General features: G+C 36.4%; 2 protein-coding genes across 4 annotated transcripts; both read right to left on the bottom strand.

Moving 5' to 3' along the window:
• Positions 1-1,125: 1,125 nt before the first annotated feature.
• Positions 1,126-18,586, bottom strand: LOC137958828 (uncharacterized). Of its 3 annotated transcripts, none has more exons than XM_068805991.1 (13): positions 18,502-18,586; positions 16,849-16,986; positions 16,532-16,613; positions 13,291-13,367; positions 4,583-4,689; positions 3,991-4,114; positions 3,200-3,316; positions 2,966-3,057; positions 2,652-2,718; positions 2,465-2,543; positions 2,267-2,358; positions 1,933-2,076; positions 1,126-1,461 (listed from the first exon to the last, which is right to left on the bottom strand). In XM_068805991.1, the coding sequence occupies exons 2-13, from the start codon at positions 16,981-16,983 to the stop codon at positions 1,321-1,323; spliced, it is 1,257 nt and encodes a 418-aa protein (XP_068662092.1). In that variant the 5' UTR covers positions 16,984-16,986; positions 18,502-18,586; the 3' UTR covers positions 1,126-1,320. The 3 variants fall into 3 exon arrangements, with proteins under 3 accessions (XP_068662092.1, XP_068662091.1, XP_068662090.1); XM_068805990.1 differs by lacking the exon at positions 18,502-18,586 and adding an exon at positions 17,435-17,679 and having other exon boundaries at positions 16,532-16,610; XM_068805989.1 differs by lacking the exon at positions 18,502-18,586 and adding an exon at positions 17,435-17,678.
• On the bottom strand, positions 18,294-21,608 carry LOC137958829 (uncharacterized). Its single transcript, XM_068805992.1, has 9 exons — positions 21,427-21,608; positions 21,102-21,232; positions 20,922-21,007; positions 20,713-20,807; positions 19,744-19,840; positions 19,441-19,555; positions 19,098-19,252; positions 18,856-18,981; positions 18,294-18,595 (listed from the first exon to the last, which is right to left on the bottom strand). The coding sequence occupies exons 1-9, from the start codon at positions 21,606-21,608 to the stop codon at positions 18,359-18,361; spliced, it is 1,224 nt and encodes a 407-aa protein (XP_068662093.1). The 3' UTR covers positions 18,294-18,358.
• Between the last annotated feature and the right edge of the window lie 967 nt (positions 21,609-22,575).

The raw sequence follows: 22,575 nt of genomic DNA, 5'->3' as shown, positions 1-22,575 counted from the left end.
TCAGTAGAGACAAATGAGAGGCTGGATGTTGCTACTGATCAAGTTGCTATGGTTTTATCTCGGATCAAGGAGTTCCCAAGATCAGGACAAGGGCCTGGTGCAATGAGTATGGCCGGTCCGTCTGATTCATTACTTCTACCTGAAAGTAGAAGATGCTGATGGCATTGTCCAGAGTTTCACAGCTTGCAATCCCCAAGATCGTGATCTTATCGGCATAACAATCTTATTGTTTGCAGAGGTTTACAAATTGTACATGTTAACTAATGCGGTTTTTTAGTTATTTTAGTAACTGATGCGGTTTTTTAGTTATTTTAGCAAGGTAGAATATAATTCAATTTCGTTTTTTTCTGAACGCAACCGAATATACTATTTAAAAAAACTATTTGAAAACATTATTTAAACACTATTGACTATGAGACATTAGTGAGTCATGCATCAAGAATGATACAACTAACACTACAATGGAAGCACCGTTTCGTGTCACAAAAGCAGCAACCCTTAAAAAATTAACGGTTTTCAGGTCCATTATTCCATTCAGGATTTTCCCTATTGCCGGCGGTGAATACCTTCCTTAGCCTACTCGGCTGGGCCTTGCTTTCTCCCGTGAGAGCTCTTCTCCGACGTTGCTTTGATGAGAACAAGGCCCTCCGTGCAACGGTTCCCATATGGGAATGGGTCTCCTCTTGCGGCTCTCCGGTGTTGCCGTCTGTTGACTGGCTAATGGCGCCTCCGGAGGCTGAACAGCTTCCTTCCATCTATGACTGGTTATGGTCTGTTGAGATTGCCAAACCGGTGGGGTTTTTCTTTTATAGGGTTAATCAGAAACAAAAGTGAGATTATGACACGTAAGGAAGGAAGTGCGGGGGGGTGCAAGGTAGCCGAAAGCAGCTTTCAGTTGTACGTTTCTAGAGTAGTCTTGCGAGGTAAGACAATAAAGAGACTGGAGTCTTTGCTTTCTTCATTGAGCTCCGACAAGAATCGTTTGAGTTCCCACTAGAGCCAAACCAGGAAAACGAGCTCTCTTTCTGATTCATGATGTTACTGCAACCAGTGGCACCAACGTGTCAGATGGCGCCAAAAGAACATAAAACCCTTCCGTAAGGGCTCGGTAAAGAATTTGCTAATTTTCAGGGGAGCTATAAGTGGTCTTCAAAGTTCAATTGGTCGGTCCCGATGATCATTTGCAAGGAAGAAAAGACAAAAAGAAAAAGAAACTGAGAGAGAATGGGTTTGCTCCAATTCAGCTGACAAGGTCCAGGGAACGACCAATAAGTTTACAATAATCTCAAAATAACTAAAATCTGTACAAATGTTTTGCACCTATAGTTTAACATACAGGCCCCTCAAGTGAAGGAAACCAGCTACCAAACCCCAGAAAAGGATTTCAAGCAGTACAAATGCTAGGGTGCCCCACTTTTCGGACTGAAACATGCTTTGCAGTGACATTTGCGTTGCACTAACCTGAAATGGCAAAGGTTTATTCATGTATATCAGAAACCCTATTTTCAGTTTCATTTTTTAACCATCCCTTTGTTACAGGTACCCTGCAGTTTAAATTCATATTTGGATTTGTAACTAAAAACTACAATAGTTTTTATGCCAACCAAGGCATTTTGTGGACATCTTCAAGTTCACTTTTTTTTTTTTTTTTTTGATTGCTGTACACATTCACACTACATTCCTTTCCCCTAGTGAGACTTAAACCCAAGATCTCATATTAGAAACTCCCCATATGGCAATTGAGCCACTTTAATTTCATAAAAGCTACTGATAACATCTTTCATGTTTTTGTCTTCAATAAAAATAAAAAATAAAAAATTTAAGAACACCTTTTATGGTTTGGTTAACCTGATAATGGATGAAGTAAGAAAAATATGCAAGAGGAAACTGGACCAGAATGCAATAACTCATAAAATATGGAAGAGGTAGTACCAGGTTGTTTTGAGGAGACCGCCAGTAGAATCCTTGAATGGCTGCTGGAAAAAGCTCACATGCTGCCAAAGCATAGACAATGAGAGCATTCATTCCCATCCACTGGAGTAAGATTGTAGGTTTCCTGAACTGTTTGATGTCAGCCTGAACCAAGAAAAGAACAAAAATGTTCTTTCAAAAGAACAACTTGAGTAAATCATGATTTTTTTTTTGGGGAATTTTAATATGATAGTTAAATCCGCTCTTATTTTTCACTTTGCCTTTTCTATTACTGTATGTTTAACTTACAATAGCACACTCATATTATAAACAATAAATGTGAATTTCAACTTACTATGCAGTAGGTAATGGTTAATAGAAAGCCTGAGACTCCAGACGTTAAGCACATGTAGCTCAGAGTGTACAATGGTTTACTTAGGGGTATTGCTGCAATGAGTACAGGCATGGCCAAATAAATGAAATAAATAAACCAAGGAAACTCTTCGGATGGAATGTCATGAAAGGAACAATCCAAAAATAAAAAATACCCCACCTAATAGCTCCAAAACACATCCAGATATTAGGAGTAGCAAGGAAGACATGGACCATAACAGTACCCTCTGCATGTGGCTCTACAGCAGACAAATAAAAAAAAATGAAAAATCTAGCAATTGGATCAGTAATAAATTCAAGAGAAAAAAAAATTGCTCACACATGCATATCTTAGACCTTATGCACACCTTAAAATGCACAAGTATGTGTCCATACTGCAGTCCAATCAAGCATGTCACAGCAGCCATAACTGAACTATAATTTAGTCCCGAAAAACAACAATCAGTAAAAACCCAGTAGAACAAAGTAGATTGAAGAAAAGTAAAAGCCATCAACATGAAATATTAACAGAAAAAGAGAAGAACCAAAAAAGGAAACAAGAAATCCAAGAAAAACCTAGATAATTGCCATCTGAAAGTATAGGAGCAAATAAGAAATGAAACCAACAGTATCTAAAATTGTAAATACCCAGCTAATCTTTTATAGAGCTTAGACATCCAACCTCAAGATCCCTTCAGGGTCAAATGGAGCAAGGCACCAGCCAGGCGAGTTTGGCGGGAGAGGTCCATAATCAGGAGAATTAACACTGCATTTCTTTCAACAAATGGAAAAATACAGAAAGTCCAATAAGGATTCAACATTAAATATGGCTTTCACTTTAAAAAAAAATGAACATGGATTTCAATTATTAGTAAGAAAACATTGTAAAAGACAAAAAAAGGAACAGAAAAACAACCTTTGTCCTCCTATATACTGGCCGTTGGTAAAGATGCTCTTCACCCAGAATATATCGGTCAACCATGCCAACGGCATTGCAAGGAGGTTCCAGACTCCCCCTAACTCCACATTGCACCTATAGTTCATTAAAACAGCACTTCAAATAAGGCTCATAAGTTTTAGCCTTCAGTCAATGTTTCCAAACCCCTGCCCTCAACCCCCTCCCTCCACTAACAAAATTTTGTTTTTTTTAAAAAAAAAACTAGAAACACTTGCCTTAAGAAGCCATTCCCTTCATCAACAATATAAGTAGAATTAATTTAAGAACCAAGTAAGCTAGTAACATAAATTTTTGGCCTAGATAGTATGAAAGTATAGGTAATCAAAATTTGCTACTAGGTTTATGTGCAGCGGACAAGCAAGTCATCATCAAAATCATACCCTTTTACCAAAACTGAGCAAACTCTTTTAAGTTCTCAGTGATATAACTAGAAATGATTTAAGGTACCCAGTAAGCTACCAACGTAAAATCTTGACCTAGATACTATAGAAATTTGCAACTTGGCGTTTTTAGCATACAAGAAAGTCATCATCAACATCATACCCTTTTTCTAAACGAGCAAACTCAATCTCAGCTCTATTTCTGAAGGAACTCTAATTCAGTTCTATTTCAGCTTTAACTGAAAATATATTGTCATTCAATCATATATATACCACCAATTCATTGAAAAACGAACATATCAATCAGTAACTGTCGATTTATTCTACAGAAGGTATGATGTGATAACATAGCAATTAGTTCCAACTCACAACTCTTGATTCACCATCTGGCTTTCCAGAGGAAGCCATGTTCGGAGAACTGAACTTCCAGTTGGGAACATAAAGGCCGTACAGCAATCCAAGGTATAAAGAAGACAGCAAACATGCAAGGATCCTTCACAAAAACAAAAAGAGAACCCATTAAAATGCAAGTTAAAATAAAATAAAAACTAAAAAGAATATTTTGCTCACAAAGAAGAGCTAAATCAACTTATGAAACTTTAGACTGCAGATATGAGTTTTACAAAATATGACTGTAGAAATAATGCACAAATATCCATTCATGGAGTCAATTCACCTGGCAGTGGCTCAACAAAATAGTAGTTAAGAGTTACCAGATTTGCCTCAGCGGGTAGGCAATAATTAGACACATCTGGTGGTGTCTGATTATCGGTTCCATCATAAGTTACTGCATGCCTATCCAATTCCATAAACAAGTTCTCCATCATTCTAGCATCATGCCCAATTTCATTTTTCAAATTGTTAACCACGAAAATGCAAACAAAAACCCTCCCATGTCACTCCAAAAAGTTGGCATGTTAACCTTAACATTAAACCAAATGTGGAAAAAAAAAAAACTTACCACTGAATAGAGTATTTTCTCAGAAAAGCTTTTGATGAATCTACCAGAGTGCTGCTAACAAGCCATATTTCAGCAATAGCTGCTAAAAAGTATGCAATGGATATCCTCTGGTGAAACAGGAAATACCATTAGAGGACATAAAGTAACTTAGTAATTATGATTATTAGAATGTTTACACTCAAGAAACCATGTAACATTGTATAAAACCATTAACTCCTTTTATTTTGGAATAGTGGATCAGTAGCTCCCTAACTCCTATCAATAACTTAAGTGGTTAGAATGTAAAAGTACAATATTGCTCCTATAACTCAATTACAGCCATCAAACAGTAGTAAGAACTGGTAAAATTACATTGGTAAACATGTCTAATTCACCTCTATCTAATCAAAACTTCAGAACACAATAACCCATAGTGAAATTATCAAAATATCTCAGACCTTTAGTACTCCCTCTCAAGTTGGAGCATATATATGTACTAATCCCAGCTCGAAGCAAAACTTAGTGAATGGACACATTTCAAAGGCCTAGAAACATATCGAATAGTCCTTACATATGGAGTGATCACCTCACAGATTAGCACTACATCACAAATAAAATGTCAATCCACCTTTATATGTTTAGTCCGCTCATGGAACACTAGATTACTAGTAATAAATATTATTGTTTGGTTGTCACACTTTAGTTCCATAGGACCACTTCCTCCCAAACCAAATTTTTGCAGCACAGATTTTACCCACATCAGTTCACTTACAATATGTGTCATTGTTCAAAATTCAACTTCAACACTTGATCGCACAACTACAATCTGTTTTTTTACTTTTCCAAATTACCTCCCACAAATACACAATAATTTATAATAAATTTCTTGTCGAAATTCGAGCATGCATAATCAGCATTTGAAAAATGCAAAATATTTAAATGTCCATGTGATTCATAAAATATCCCTTTTCCAGGAGTCCCTTTTAAATACTTCAAAATTCTCTGGGCTGCCTCAAGATACACTTTCCTAGGAGTATCCATAAACTGATTTACAACTCCAACCATAAATGATATATCAGGTCTCGTAGTAGTGGCATAAATTAATTGTCCAACCAATCTCCAATACATAATTTCATCACTAATTGTTGGACTGTTTTCATCATGCAAACAAGAGTTCATTTCCATAGGAGCATCAACAGGTTTGGCACTCAATAATCCATATCTCCTCAACGTCTCCATCACATATTTTCCTTTAAGATAAAATTATATCTTTTTTACTTCTCGCTACTTCCATTTCCAAAAAATATTTTAGTGAACCAAGGTCTTTAGTCTAAAAGTGCTGCTTAAGATGATTCTTCACATCCTTGATACCCTCAACATAGTCTCCAGTAAGTAAATCAACATACACTACTACTACAACAAGTCCAATCTGCCTACGTAAGATAAATAGAGAATGATCACAATAACTTCTACAAGACCCAAACTACATCACCATCTTACTAAACTTCCCAAACTTCCCAAACTATGCTCGCAGGCTCTGTTTCAACCCATAAATGGCCTTCTAGAGCTTGCACACATTATCGGCCTTTCACTAAACAACATAACATGGAGGTTGCTCCATATACACTTTCTTTTGCAAATCTCCATATAAAAAGGCATTTTTAATGTCCAACTGATATAGAGATCAACCCTGATTGACAATGACCGACACTAAAATCCCAAAAACGTTAAACCAAGCACTAGGAGAAAATGTATCAAAGACATCAACACCATACTTTTGGGTGTATTCCTTAGCCGCCAATCGTGCTCTATGGTGTTCCACAGTACCATTAACATTATATTTCGCCATATAAACTCATCCACAACCACTTACAGTCGCTTCAAGTGGCAAAAATCAACTAGTACCCACATCTTCTTAACAACTAAGGTACTCATCTCCTCATCTATAACCAAGTTCCACTCTTAAGAAGTTAAAGCATCTTGCATGTTATGAGGAATAGAGATACATGATAAAGAGAGGGCAATTGATCTAAACAATGGGGACAAAGAATCAAATGATATAAAACGAGACATGGGATGTTGAGAACAAGACCATTTACCTTTTTGGAGAGAAATAGGAAGACCAAGATCATTAAGGATAGGATTTGCATGCTTAGAGGTAGATGGTGAGGGCCCCCTTGGAGGGATGGAAGCTATTGATAGCTTCTCTTTGCTCTTCACTGGGGATGGCTGCAAATGTACATGCCTCCTTTGATATACTTGTAATGGCTTTTGTTATCGCTGATTAACACTAGTACTTGGGACATCGAGAACAGGAATTGGCAAAAAAGACTCAAGAGAAATATTTCTTTCAGAAAGGCATATCTTAGACGATGAAAAATAAGGTGTATCCTCAAAAAGTGTAACATTGGCAGAGATATACACTTTTCTACATGTAGGATCATAACAGCGGTAACCTTTTGAGTCCTAGAATATCCAAGAAGAACTCATAGAATAGCCCAAGGAGACAATTTGTCAATGTGTTGACCGACAGAATGAATAAAATAGATAGATCCAAAAAATCTAGGAGGTAAATCAAATAGTTTGCTCCTTGGTTTCAGATGCATAGGAATGCAACCACAAAAGAAAAAGGCATTCGATTAATCAAATAACAAGATGTGAGAACGACATCTCCCCATAATGAATTCGAAACATTCATTTGAAACAAAATTGTTCGAGCAATTTCAAGCAAATGTTGATCCTTGCATTCGCTATCCCATTTTTTTGAGGAGTATACACATAAGAGGTTTGATGAATGATGTCATACATAATGCAAAAAGTGAAGAGTCTACTATTAGCTAATTCAAGGCCATTATCTGAACAAAATACATGAATGGAAGCACTAATTATGTTTTTATTTCAGCATAAAATTTGATAAATAAATCAAATACTTTTCTTTTCTCTCGAGGGAGGTACACCCGAGTATAATCATCTGTAAAAGTCAAGAAATATTGGAAACCAAAATACCTGGGAACCTTATATTGGGCCCATACATCTAAATGTACGAAAGAAAAAGAATGTTAACTCTATTGACTACTTAGAGAAACAAACTGTTGTGGTGCTTCCCAAACTAAAAGGGTTGACAATCAAATGAAGTATTAGAAAGGTCCCAAGAGAAGACAATACGGAGAAACTGAAGGAGCTTGACTATTGATGGATGTCCCAAGCTCAAATACTACAAGGGGAGGCACAACTTTTAAAGCAACTGCCTTCTCTCTTCGAACAATATCAAGATAGTACAACTCATCTTTTTCATGTCGTGAACCAATTTGCCTCCTCATCTTCAAGTTTTAAAACACACAATGAGATGGAAAAAATGTGACCGAACATTTGAATGACTGAGTAATTTTACTGATTGACAATAAGTTGACAGGAAATTTTGAACTTAAAACACAAGATTTAAGGGAATACCCAAATAAAGGGTGAACATCCCCTTCACCACGAACAAATGAAGTAGACCCATCCAATGTAACTAATTTATGAGACGAGGACAGTAACATATTTGAAAAAATAGAAGGCATACCTTACATGTGATTGGAGGAGCCAGAATCTAGAACCCAAGAAGATGGAGAAGAAACATTAAGTGCAGACATACCTGAGCTTGTTAATGTGGTACTAGCTATTGGAGGATTTGAAGATGCCTGATAAGCTAGAGTAGTGGTCAATGCTAGTTGACCCGATTGTTGTAATATCTTTTGTGGTGTCTCTTGGGTGCTCCCAGCGGACCTAGTCTCAATATTAACCACCACTTCACTTTCTACACGAGTACTAGAATTTGCCTAGACTGGCTTTCCAAATTTATCCCAACATTTGTTTGAGAAGTGATTAGATCAACCACAATGCACACACTTTCTATCTATATGACCTCTACCTCGTCCTCTATCTCCAAGTCCTCATCTACCTCTAGATGAGTCAAATTTAGAAATAGAAGAAGAGATACTAAGAGCCACAACGAAACCAACAGTAACTTTACCATTTCTCACTACCCCTGCAGCTCGACAAACTCTGTTATACACTCTCTCCAATGTACGATCACCAACATCAGCCAATACTTGTGCATGTATAGCATCATACTCTTGTTGCAGACCATCTAGAAACCAAGTAACTTGAATCTAATTTTTCTCTCTCCGAAGCTTAGTTCATCAGTAGTAAAGGATGAAAGGTGTTAATCTCTTGCAAAACGTCTCTCATCTCTGTAAAGTATTGGGTTATTGTTCTATCACCCCTAGACATACCAAAGAACTTTGCATACAACTCGCTATTCTTGACAAATTAGTTTCTTGGAAAAAAATAGCCTTCAAAATAGTCTCTGGATATTTTACAGCTCATAACTTTATCACTTAGACTTTCCTACAAGCTATTGACAAGCAAAGTCATAACTTGACTTTCTTCAGCTTCACAATTATCATTTGGAGGGAAAGGGGAAACCTTGCTTAAAAACTTCAGCTTTCTTTTCGCCTTAAAGAAACATTTGAACAGATTTGGACCAATTAATATAATTGCATCCATTTAGTTCAGTTGAAGTGATTTGAATGATATGCATTTCCTTACAATCTGAATTTCTTGAGCTTCTTGAAGGAGTAACTACTTCACCAGAATCAGCCATTAATAAAAAGTCCAGAAAATAACTCCACACTACAAGCTGGATTACAATCCAACTTCACCGGAATCGAAAAATTCACTGTATCAACCTGCAAGTAAAGTGGGTCCCACACACCACTGAAAAATTAGGGCACCCAATCTGAAATCAGAGCAAGCCATTTGATTTTTTGTGGGTCTTTACACAAGAAACCTCTTCTCCTCACGTTAACAAGCCTTTTAAGAAGGGGGATTTCACAAAATTGCTCTTGATTGAAGATAAAGGCAGACTTTTTTCGTGTATTTTGTGTCACAACCCTAGGGTTAATGGCTAGTGCTATCAATTGAACAGCTTTATGTGGTATTTGTATCCCTAGAGGGTTGTTAGGGTCCTTTTTACCCTACTCCTGCCTGCACACATAGCCTACAAAGTCTACCTACATAATCAGTGCTAGGGCTGATGTCAGCCCTCATTACCTACTTTGGATACTATTTTTTGTGGATTATTGGTGTGTAGTGGAATCAGAGCAGGTTGTGTGTGTGGGTAGAGGCCCAATGTGGCTCCCAAGGTTATGTGTTGTGTGGGCTCAATGAGGTAAGAGCCAAGTTGTTTATGTGTTGTGGACACGTCACAAATCCATTATGTGTAAGCCTAGACGTGAGAGAGAGCGTTGAATAGGAAAAAGTCCCACATTGAGAAATGTTAAAAAAAATGATTGGCTTATAAGGCTGAGCAATAGGTCTCCTAAGTGACTAGTCAACATCTTCTATTGCCTTTATCATGTTACATAATTATGTGCTACCTGTGTTTTAAGTAAGAATTTCCCAATTTTAAAAGGTTCAAATATTCTCATAAAAAAAAACATGCAAAATGTATGCAAGCTTCTGCTAAGGAGCAGGTTATAAGAACAATGTGTTCCTCCTGAACCTTGACTATAAATGTAATGCATCTTTCAGTAAATATCAAATTGAAATGCTCCCAAGGGATTGACATGCAAGAGTAATTCTGGTTTCAATTCCTTTCTGTGCACATGAAACTATAGACAAACCAATTGAAAAAAAGAAAAAACAAATCTTCTCAAAAACTAAGAAGCTTAAATTAAAAAATAGGAGGACAAGCTTCAAGCTCAGTGAAACATTAAGAAATAGAGAAGTAGGAGGAAGAAGGAGAAAAGAAGAAGAGGCAAGAAGGAGAGAAAAGAGTGAGCAGCACTCTATTGGGCTGAAAACCTAGCCCTATCTGTTTAAATATATCACTTAAGTGAAAAAGGTACAAAAGTACAATAATGTCTTTCATTACATTAAACTCAATAACTCTCTAAATACTTATCAGACTAATATGGAACATAAACTTCCATCATGATGCCTAACCTTATTGCAACACTTAGAGAGACACTTACAAATAGGAAACGACCAAAATGCACTGGTACATGTATTTCAACCACATCCCCCACCCGCCGTAAGCTGAAACATAAATGTCAAATAGTCGTAGCTTGTTACAGAATGAATGATGTTCACACCTTCCAAGTGGTTTGGTAAATATATCACCAAATTGGTCAGATTCCTTCACATATAGTGTAACAACCTTCCCTTGCATTATAGCATGTCTGATGAAATGAATTGGTCTCTTTTAAAAAACAGGATTACTTAGTATAAGGCTTGTTACTTGATTGTCACACTTCATAACCACAGGTTCGATGATGTGAAAAACTAACTCCACCAAAACAGATTTAATCCACATGAGCTCACTCACAGTATGATTCATTGCTCTATACTCGGTTTTAGTGTTGGGTTTGGACAGTAAATTTTGTTTCTTACTCCAACTAACCTAATTACCACCAATAAAGCAATAGTAACCTGTTGTGGACCTCCTATCCATCTTGCACCCTGTGTAATCTGCATTGAAATAGCCTAACACATCAATGTTCTCATGAGAAGTGAAAAATAGGTGAGGTGATTTCGGGAGAAAATAAAAGAGGAAAAAGATTTCTGGAAGAGGGGCAGCTTTGCAGCCTTAAAATCCGAGCCAGAAAGGCCATTCCTGCTTCTTTATAATTAGGATTTAAGTGAAATTTTACAAAAGGACAAAAACGCCTCTCAATAAAATTACATATCTCCTAAAATACATGTCTAAATTGAATGAAAATTTAACTAGAGATAAAATAAGACATTCTCTATCTAATAGCCATACTATAAGAGAAAAATGTAATATAGGAAATATAGAAAATGACAAAAATACCCCTGAACTTGTATTTTAACAAGAAGTATATAACAAACCTTTTCTTGGAGCACCTTTAAGATATCTTAGGATTCTACGCGCAGCCTCCAAGTGTACTATGTGAGGTTGTTCCATAAATTGGCTTATCATACCCACTGCAAAGGATACATCTAGTCTCGTGATAGTGGCATAAATTAATTTACCCATTAAGCATTTGTATTGAGTTTTATCCTTAACCTCAGGCCTTTGATCATTGTGAAAGACTAACATTGACTTCCACAAGATTATCCATTGGACGCATAACATGTCTACAAGATACTTCCTCTGAGATAGAACCACTCCCTTCTTACTTCTTGCTTCTTGCCACGTCAATATGTGTAATTTTATGAACACGGGCGAGAGAACATATGAGGAGAGAGTTGGAACATGGGAGAAGATAGATGGCAGGAAAATAATTCACATTGAATTGTGAAAAAAGGATAACTTCGGCTTCCCTCTTCTCTACTATTTAAAATATAAAATAATGATAAAAGACACTAATGCCCCTGATCCCCTTACACTCTTGGAAATAAGAGTCTATAAGAAAATACTTTCATAGAAATCTATGTAAATACAAATTACATCATCTAATACTCCCCCTTAATATAAAATAAAAGAGAAATTACAAAATTTTCTATGTTTGGGTCTTCAATGAAGCAATGAGCTCTCAAATTTTCAATTCTGCATCTTTCAATCTCCTTCTTGGATATCTTGAGAAAACTTGAGTGTAGTCACCAACTTTGATAAAAAAAAAAAATTACACCTCCTGGAACACTTCATTTTAAACTCTTCAAAATACCTCATTTCTTTGTACTCCTAACTTTCCCCTTCAAACTGGGGATCCATGAGAACCAACTTGCCAATAACATATATGAGAGAAAAAACTTCACTCCTAGGTAGACAATAAATCCCATACTCCAAGAAACAAGTAGATCGACATCTACCAAGCATTGACACAAGAACTCAACTCCTTGCTGAAAAACACAATGAGTAGGATAAAATGTGAGAGAACAACTCATTGACTTGGCTAGCTAACTAACCGACAACAAATTTAGAGGAATCTTGGGAACAAAAAATGTTGATTAAGGAGACAAAAAGGAAGCAAGAGTTACATTGTCTACTCCTTGAACAGGAGAGAGAACCATTTGCAAGATTAACATGTTTGACACACAAAGACTCTTTTAAATCGGAAAACAATGACAACATACCTGACATGTTTCTGGAGGCTCCTGAATCAAGAACCCAGGATACCAAAGGAAGAAATATTTAAACAGAAAAATGCTAACAAGAAACCCCTTCCTTGGCTAAGGATTCAGCAATAAAATTTAGCTTCTCTAGGTGAACAATTTCAAGGAACTACAGATAGCTACAAAGATCAACTATAAAGAGCTTCCCTTCTGGTTCAGTTACATATATCACAACCTAAAAACCGAACAGCCCCAGTTGAGGTTCAATTTGTCCAGCTGGTCCAGTCCAGTTTTTATGAAATTGAAATAAACATAGTAAAACACAAAGTCTCAAAGTGAATATTCTTTGTTCCCATTTGTTAAGAAGAAATCATAACAATCAAAACCAATCATAAATACAAGAAGAGCTATCAAAATTTTGAAATAAATTTGGATTTTTTTTTAGATTTACATGTCTGGCTTGACCTCAAACTCAAAATGTATAACAGTTACATGATAAAAGAGCTACAACAACAAAACTAACCATCCAAGGTTCCAAGTCAAGAGCACATTCAGCACTGAAAGAAAATAAAAGTATGCAACAAACAGGTATTCAGAAGCACTAGTCTACGCTTCACTAATTAAATGAGCAAAATAAAAATGATAGACAAGGTTTTCATGAAACCTACCTGTAGTACACCCAGCCATCTTATATGCTCTACATCCACTCCATAAGTTAAATTATCACGCCCATGGAAGTACCCACCTAGAAGCAAGTAAATGTTAACACCAATTTTACAGCCAACAACACATTCCAGGTTCGTCATTATCTAACTCTTCAGTAGGAAGACAATAATGTAAATGCCACTTTTATGACAATCTTTCACATTTTCTACAATTAAACTTTTCCTAGTAATAGGAAGTGTTTTTTTGGAGTTTTGGCATACTAAGTAGCTCCAATTTGTCCCTTCCCACACTCTAAAGCTCTGAAGATTTTGTCAAAATAAGAAGTCAAGATTAAAGTATGTAAAATTGATGGTTTTACTGGCAGGAAGAATCTTACATCTAATGAAACTCATAAACATTGTTATCCTCAGTGATACGAAAGTAGAAATTCAAAGATATCAACGTCCTTGATGATATGGGAGGCTCCACCTCTTTGACAGCATATTTACAGGAGTAATAGGAAATATAAACTTTATACAAGGTTTAGCTGAGATACCAGGGAAACTGCAGTATCCCAAGACAAAATTGGCCAAAACAGCTGACATGAACTAATTGTTCAGTGGGGAAAACAAACTAAATTGAAATAAGCGGCTATTAAAACTGAATGAGAATGTTGAATGACGAGTGGTATAGAAGGGTACTATAGTAATTATCATATCAGTTTAGTTGTTCTTACTTATATGTGTTGAATCAGTGGCAGTTCAGAAAGATAACTACAAGTTAGTTTCTTTGCTTTATATGTAAAAGGATATGTATGTTTTTTAGACAAATTTTTGTACTTAAAGAGAAGAGTTGATTAATATCCTAATCCAGCAATTAATGAATTGATGCAGGATCTCTCCTGCTTCTCTCGTCTCTTTCTGCCTTCTCCTTGCTTCAACTTCTAAGTTCTTCATGGTATCAGAGCATCAATTATCAAATCAGGTGAGATTTTGCCTCTTTCTTTCTTGATTCTTCTTCTTTCTTCTTTGTATTTTGTCTTCTTGACCTGTGATCATTCCAGGTTTTTGATTTCTTTGCCAGTGGCACCTGTCAGTTGCCTATTCTTGCTGTTTCAGTGCTGTTACCTTATGGTAATGGCGCAAGTGACTACCTACCAATAAAAAAATGTCGTTTTCTGCCTATCTACCTTCTCTATGATCAACAACTACTATTGTGCAGGTTGTTTTCTGGCTAAAGCTGTCACCTTTTTAACATGACTGTCTAAGTAAGTAATGTCAAGAGGCTGACTAATACAACCTAAAAGACTAGTCGTTTAAGTGCGGAAAGTCAACCTACTCAAGAGAGGTGGACCGGAACCACCTTTGACATCCACCCCGCCCCTTACCGCTCCCCGCGGGATTCGAAGGCGGGACGTACAGGACCTGGCTCTGATACCATGTCAAGAGGCTGGCCAATACAACCTAAAAGACTAGTCGTTTAAGTGCGGAAAACCAACCTACTCAAGAGAGGTGGACCGGAACCACCTCTGACAAGTAATTCTTATGCTGATGTGCAATTCTGACCAGCAATTTGATATTATTATGAACTATCTGGCCATGTGAGGGTTTCCTGCAGGCCTTTATAACCGAAGTGTGTCAGCATCACCATTCCTGGATGTCTGTGTCAGCCCTTTTTCTGCCCTTATTGTGAGTGGGAGTTGTTTGCTTTGTTTGAGTTTACCCCTGAGGTGAAACAGCAGATATTATGGCTGCTTCAAATGATATGAACCTTTTCAACATTAATGAGAAAGACAGTAATATTACGCAGATCACCTAGGTCAACTTGAATAACAAGAACTATGTGGTCTGGACACAAGTTGTCCAAATTTTCCTTCGTTCAGAGAAAAAGCTTTAAGTATGTGATTGAGGATAAACCTGTTACTCAGACAGAAGAATGTGAGATAAGAGTTTTATACTGTGATGGCATGGTTACCGTACTATGTGGCCACGCAGCTTGTGAATCATGTGGTCTATAACAAGACTACTAGAGGTATATGGAACACATTGTAAAAGAAGTTTTCCAAAGATGGAATCATGTCCAGAATCTATGATTTGTATACCAAGGCCTTCACTATGCACCAAGGTGAGAAGTCCCTAACGGAATTCATTGGTGATTTATATAGTGTGTGGCAGAAACTTTTGATATATCATCCACTGGTAGCTTATGAAAAAAATCATGGGGCAGAAAAGAGAGGCAATTTAGGTTGTAAGTCTGTTGTGAGCCCTCAAATCAGAATATGATGCAGACCAATCAGATTCTTGAAGGTTCACTTCACAATCAGTGAGATTTTGATGAGCTCTAGCTTCATTTGAAGTCAGTCCGATCATTCTGTCTTTGCACGCAAGAAGAAGTCTAGAGTTGTAATTTTGATTGTTACATGGATGTAATTGTCATTAAAGGGAGTGACACGACTGGAATTAAAGAAACAAAAGCCTCTTTCAAACAACAGTTTCAGACCAAAGACCTGAGAAAACTCAAACATTTGTTAGGGATTGAAATGGCTCATAGTAAGGAAGGTATTGTATTGTCTCAAAGAAAATACATAATTGATTTGTTGAAACAGTCAGGGTTAGTAGGAGCAAAAACAATTAAAACTCGGCATGATGAAGGACGTCTGAAGCTAAAGTCTTCTTAGCAACTGGGAGATGTCTTCATCAAACCTTTGCCGAGAAAAGAGTTTATTGTTTTGTATAACAAGCTAGGTGTACTAGACATCCATGCTCCCGCTTCAAGCGCAGTGTTGAGTGACAAGAGGTATAGAAGGGTAATATCGTAATTATCATATCAGTTTAGTTGTTCTTTATTATATATGTTGAATCAGTGGCAGCTTAGGAAGATAACTTACAGTTAGTTTCTTTGCTTTTTGTGTAAAAGGGTACATATGTCTTTTAGACAAGCTTTTGTACTTAAGGTAGAGAAGAGTTACTTAATATCCTAATCCAGAAATTAACCCCTCATACTTTGGAACAATCCATCCGTTATAAGTATTGGAGGTAATTTTGACATTTAACCATGGAAGAAAAAGATCTTACAAACTTATAAATCATAATAAAATAACACAAATAAGGTGGGTAAGACTTTATACAAACTTGTATCCATTGTTTCAGTACCTCTTTCTACGTAAAGTCTCCTTTCTTTATAAAAAGTTTACGTGAAATTCTAACAAATAAGAATTTTCTGTAAATAAATTTTAAAAGAGATGATAAGTGCTTCTGTGCACACCTTGAAGCAGCACGCCCAAGAGAAACAGCTTAATTGTTCTCATTATAACTTTCTTTGTCGCTGCACTCTTATTAGGCACCTTCTGTAAGGAACTACAAATCATTAGCTAATCAGACACAAGCCTTTAATACTGAAAACAAACATGTCCATATACAGTTTGACTTCAATGGGCTCCAAGTGCAAGCGTTCCATGGATAAGACTGATGAATTCTCTATTAGAAACCTTACTTTTCCAGCTATGTAATTGCCACCGCACCAGATGCACAAGCCCATAAACAAACACATACAAAATAAAATGCAAATAGAGGAGACAGTACCTTGAACACCAAGGCTATGGAAACGCCAACTATAAAAAGAAAAAATGGCATCACAAAGTCTGCGAGTGTCACACCAAACCAAGGAGAGTGATTTATGGATGGAAAAGCCCCCCCAGCATCATCGACCAGAATCATGAGCTGCCAATAAGACAACACCAATCAACAAACAAAAAATATGCAAGCCTTTGGGTAAAATGCCTGGTGAAACCAAAATTGTAGAAACTGAACTAACGGCTACACCGAAGTCTAAGTTACAATTCAGCACGTAGGAATCATGCAGCACGTTAATTACAGAACGAATTACCGAAGAAAACACTTTTAGTAACACTCAACAGAAAAATTAAGTCCAAACGGCTTCAAATATCTAGAATAACTCAGTTCAATATCTACCACAAGCAAGTCACAAATGATAAACAACACATCATAAAGAATATGACAAGCTGACAGTGGACGAGTAAGCGGATCAGACTGCGGTGTGAAACTCGGATACATCACTCTTTCCAACTAGAATTTTCTACTAGAACCGAGAGCAGATAGTGACAAACGAAAACAAAAAGCATAATAAATTAGGACGACTGAAACGTACGGCAATCGTGAGGCCCCGGAAAATATCGAGCGAAACAATTCGTTGTTTCTGATCAGCAGAATTTGGCTTTGACGAGTCAATGGCTTGAGAAGGACTGTGATGAAGATCAGATGAGGAAGGTCGAATCTCATCTTCCACGTCGACGAATTCCGTAGAGGTGGAGGGATGAGCGGAAGAAGACCCGAGTAGAGGAATTCGTGATTCCATTTCCCTCTCTTGAGACCTCGGACAGGACACTGAACCGTCAAAGTCTCTTTTAAGCCGAGGCGGTTAGGCAGCTGATGGCGCAAAGGAACTAATCAACACAAGTCAAACCATTTGTCTTCGGGTGTATATTTCCCATGAAACATGATTCAAGTGTTTTTTTTTAAGAATTTTTTAATATTCTTTTAATGAAATGGCATAAAAATGACCTATTTTGTTCCGTTTATATCACTTATAACCCTACAGTCAACGGAGAAGGAAGGGAAAGCGAATCCTCCCGTGATTTTGAAGTTTAAATAAGAATTTATTTTTATAATTTTTATTTTTCCAATAAACTTGTAATGGTGTTTACCTTAGCTACATATTAAATTCAAATGATAAATAGGCTTATTATCAAGATTCAGATGATTTATCCTATGAAGAAAACTTGTGCCAAGTGAGAGAATGAAGAGCATACTAGAAAAGGGTTTCAGGTTGAGATTAGCTTTCTAGCAAGAGAATTTCATGTAGGATGGTGACTGCGGAGACAGACAACAAGAATTTTTAAGGAGATTGTAGTAACAAAATGGTACTAGAAAAGGGTTTCAGGTTGAGATTAGCTTTCTAGCAAGAGAATTTCATGTAGGATGGTGACTGCGGAGACAGACAACAAGAATTTTTAAGGAGATTGTAGTAACAAAATGGTATCTACTCAATCAAAAGCAAATTTCTTTCTCATTATCAAATGAATTTAAGATACCAATTACTGTCCCCAAGCTCTGAAAGCTTCAGTGCTGCAGCTTTCAGAGTTGAATCACTCTTGCAGAAAGCAAACCTAACGTATCTCTCTTGATAGTTTTGAGTTATTCCAGATAATGGCTCACCGGAAAGGCTTGGAGCTGATTCCGTATGAAAAAATCCACGTCCAGGTACAGCTGCTATCCCAGCTTTCTTAATTAACTTAGTTACAAAGTCTACCTGCATCATTTAAAATAACAGAAATCTTTGATTTGATCAAATGATATGAATGGAAAAATAGGATTGTTTTTGTGCAAATATAACTCAGAACTGAACTATAAGATGTACTCTAATGAGCTTATTAGACTCAGAAATATAAAGAAATATAAAAACTAGAAAGGAGTAAAATGCCAAGCCTTCACAGCTTGACAAATGATGCAAAAAAATGTCAGAGCTAGTAGAAGTGACAAAAGGTCAAGATCAGATCAGAAGGTACATACATCAGAAAGTGGGCAGTTTTCAGGAAGCTCTGTAAATACAAAAAAAGAACCCTGAGGCTTGAACTTGATCTGGAAACCAGCTTCAACTAACATCTTCACCATTTTATCTTTCTTTATCTCGTAGTCCTTCAAATGAAGAAAAACCATATATTATCAAGCTTCTTTTTTTACATAATCTATTTTATCGAGTAAAATTGACATGAAAACGTAAGTAGGAGAAGGGAAAAGGAATAAATGTTTACAGTTCTCAGGGATTCGAAATAAGCCGGTTGGCTTCTCAAAGCAGTCACAGCAGCCTCCTGGAAAGGGGCAGGAGCAGAGTCCGTGATTTTAACATGAATGTTTCTCATTGCTGATGCAATGCTGGATGGAGCAATTGCCCACCCAATCCTCCATCCTGTTACACTTCCCCAACAACATAAAATATTTGCTCACCACATAATCAAAATGTCTGTAGAATTGGTATTTCTTATATTTAAAAATCTGACCTAAACATCAAGTAGAATGGCAGGGGAAAGGAGAAACATTTTTGTCAGAAAACTGTCACCGAAAAACTACCGATGCAAGGATAATGTTAAGAGCCACCTGTAACACTAAAGGTTTTGGACAAGGAGGAGGTGATGATGGTTCTGTCTTGCATTTCTGGGAGAGAAGCAAGAGTCACATGCTTTTTCATGTCAAAGGTTATATACTCGTAAACCTGCAGTTATGCAATCAATACATTATTGGTAAGATCACTTACAAACTGAAGGAAGACAATTAAATTTTACTACCTCACAAATCCTACTCATGTAACATGGTAGAATAGTGGTTGAGATATAGGCTAATGTAGACTATTCTACTCAAGCGTGTTCATGATACAGAATTTAAGCAAAAAAGAAATCATACTTCATCAGTTATAGCTAGGCAATCCATGCTGCAGCAAACTCCAGCTATAGCCTTGAGCTCATCTTCCGTGAAAACTTTTCCAGTTGGATTATGAGGACTGTGTACCATTCCAAATTAGAAAATTTCCTCAACCAAACTATTACAAATCAAATTAGAGGTCTAGATTCCTAACATAAGTATGCGATTTCTGAAGACCTTTCTCAAGTTGAAGTAGTAGAAGGCTTAGAGTTATGAGTAGATTACAGCTCATGTACAGCAAAAACAAAATGACAATAATGTTTTTTAAATGAATTTATAATAGATTTGTTATTAATCAAAAAATTCATTACTGTTTAGAAAGAGGAAGGAAGAGAAAGAAAGACAGAATGAAATTAGCTTGCAAGAGAGAGAGAGAGAGAGAGAGAGATTTATCAGTTCAAAAGGTGAGATTTCACCCAAACCGTCAGCTATGCTCAAATTTGAATTCCCAGTCTGCAAAAGAAATTGAATTCCTAGTGGTACGTCGCAAAGTACAGATCAACCAATGGGAAAATGTTGTACAGAAGTACATCGAACAAAAAATTTGTCATATCAAAGTTTCTGTTTTTCGAGAACCCAAGATACTGAATTTCATTTTGGGAAGTCATTTCATGAACATACAGATAAACATTAAGCTTTAATTGACAAAGCAACTTCAAATAATCATGATTCATGACCCGGAAAACATTTTATATAAAAGGCTTTTTCACCTCAAGAATTCAGAAAAGTCTAATTTTCGTGATGTCCTAACTATTGCATTTTGTTTAAAGAGAAATTCTTAGCTCAGCATGTAAGATTATTTCAGCTGATTGTACCGACTCCACAGTCAGCAAATTAAGAATGGACATTCAGTGAGGAAATTAAATATGAAGTTCTCTGCAGTATACAGTATACGTTTTCTTTTTTCTGTTTCTTTCTTCCTTCTATAAAAGGTGTGTTGATCATACTTACCTGTTCAAAATTACAGCTTTTGTTCGAGCAGTGAAGGACTTCTTCAATTTTTCTATGTCCAAACTCCAGTTAGGTGGACCCAGTGCAAAGTAAACCTACACATAATGTTCCATTTCTTAAATTGATAGTGGTAAACTGGTAATGATAAATGAAAATTCCTAAAAGCCATGCTAATTGCCGAGTAAAAAGAAGCAAGTAAGACTGCTCACTGGAGTTCCACCAGCCATTCTGACGCATGCTTCATAGGTCTCATATGCAGGATCGAACAAAAGGACTTCATCCCCCGGATCGATTGCTACACAAAAGACATGCCTCAGGGCAGTAACATCAGCTCTTACTTCGTTTATATCAAACGAAGAGAAGTGTAGAATGATATAGCAGAAACATACTTGCAAATATTGCTGCAGCAAATGCCTCAGACTGGCCACAGCAAACAACAATATCTGTAAGAGGATTTACATCTAGACCGTGCTTTTCCTTCATCAACAGAGCCAAGCAGTCACAAATCCCTTGAACATGCCTTGAGATTCAAAATATACATAAATAAATGAAAAAGTAAACATCGGACTGCTTATGAATTCTACAGAATTTACTGCAAAAGGTCGCTCACCAAGTGAACCTTAACAAGGAAAGTTCGGAACATAAAACATCAAAAGCTCCATGACCTTGTCAGACAGGATAACTCGTTAAAAACCTGGCAGAGCAAGAGCTTACCGATATTGATTCAAATCTGAAGTGATGGCTGAAAGAGCAGCTTCTTTGATCTGCTGAGGTGCTGGGAAATCTGGAAATCCTTCCGCAAGATTGATAGCATTGCATCTCTGAGCAAGATGCGATAGTTCTTGAATTGGAGAGGGCGCAAGCGACCGGGCAACTCTTGAAAGCTTCTCCATCATCGCTATCCATGACGTTTATCCGATGATTTTATATCTGTTTTATTGTTTTTTGTCGGATTCGTTCAATTACGGATTGGCGCCTTTGAATGGTCAAAACACAAACACGGCTCGAAAAAAAACATGGTTAGAACGAAGTATCGTTAGTCCCACATTTTGAGTTTATTAGATGGGAAAAAAAATTTCCTAGATGGCTAGTTATTTTGGGATAGTTTTCGATCTAATTTAACATGGTATCAGAACAAGTCACTAAGTATGTAGGTCTCCACCTAAATTATCCGTTTATAGAGCTACAAGAGAGTGGGCCCATACGTAAAGGGGAGTGTTAAAAAATAGTCTCACATGGATTAACAAATACAAAGATCTTGAGTTTATTCGATGGAAAAAAAAAATTTCCTAAGTAGCTAGTTATTTTGGGATAGAACTTTCGACCCAATTTAAAAATATCCATTTTAAGATTTTTTTATTTTTATAGTTTGTCATAGTACAATAGAAATAAGAACATTGTTATGAATATAATAAAGTAAATGACATTCTATAAAATAGATTAATTTTTCTAATGAAAAAAAGTTGGGTTTGCATAATGAAGTTTACTTTGGTTATGTGTCAAATGCAGTAAAAAAAAAAATTTAATAAAAAATCTTTTCAAAAAGCAATTTAGTTAAGGGTGTGTTTGTACCAATCGGAAAGTGTACAAAAAAGTCATAGAAAATAAAATCGTTGCCCAAAATTTCATCTTGATTCTTCTTGATTCCTCGTACCTTTAAGAAATGTGAAAATAATAGGAAAATGAGTTTCTTATTGTTCAAATAAAAAAAATAGAAAAATAAAGGAAGAATACTAAGGCTGAAACTCATCATTTTTCTATGCATGTTCAAGTCTCTCATTTTGCTATTTTCTATCTTTGTTTATTTTCAGTTGATCGTTTTTTCATTTTTATGACTCTCTAATGTGTGATTCGATACTTTTT

Source organism: Aristolochia californica, unplaced genomic scaffold, assembly GCF_029961685.1.
Source record: "Aristolochia californica isolate CCGP_79_NKW_82.1479 unplaced genomic scaffold, dmAriCali1.0.hap1 SCAF_3, whole genome shotgun sequence".
Classification (NCBI taxonomy): Eukaryota; Viridiplantae; Streptophyta; class Magnoliopsida; order Piperales; family Aristolochiaceae; genus Aristolochia; species Aristolochia californica.
The sequence above is the reverse complement of the archived record's forward strand: the minus strand, read 5'-3'. Positions and strand labels throughout refer to the sequence as shown.

Bases quoted from the DNA above. Each gene is read 5' to 3' on its own strand.
- LOC137958829 (XM_068805992.1), bottom strand. From the start codon at position 21,608: ATGATGGAGAAGCTTTCAAGAGTTGCCCGGTCGCTTGCGCCCTCTCCA. The intron at 19,841-20,712 runs GTAAGTATGATC...AATGGTACACAG, and splicing joins AAAGCTGTAATTTTGAACAG to TCCTCATAATCCAACTGGAA. The intron at 18,982-19,097 runs GTAAACATTTAT...CTTCATTTGAAG, and splicing joins ATTTCGAATCCCTGAGAACT to GACTACGAGATAAAGAAAGA.
- LOC137958828 (XM_068805989.1), bottom strand. From the start codon at position 17,641: ATGGAATCACGAATTCCTCTACTCGGGTCTTCTTCCGCTCATCCCTCC. The intron at 3,058-3,199 runs GTTGTTTTTCTG...ATTTGTTGAAAG, and splicing joins CAGTATATAGGAGGACAAAG to AAATGCAGTGTTAATTCTCC. The intron at 2,359-2,464 runs GTGGGGTATTTT...TACTCATTGCAG, and splicing joins ATGTGTTTTGGAGCTATTAG to CAATACCCCTAAGTAAACCA.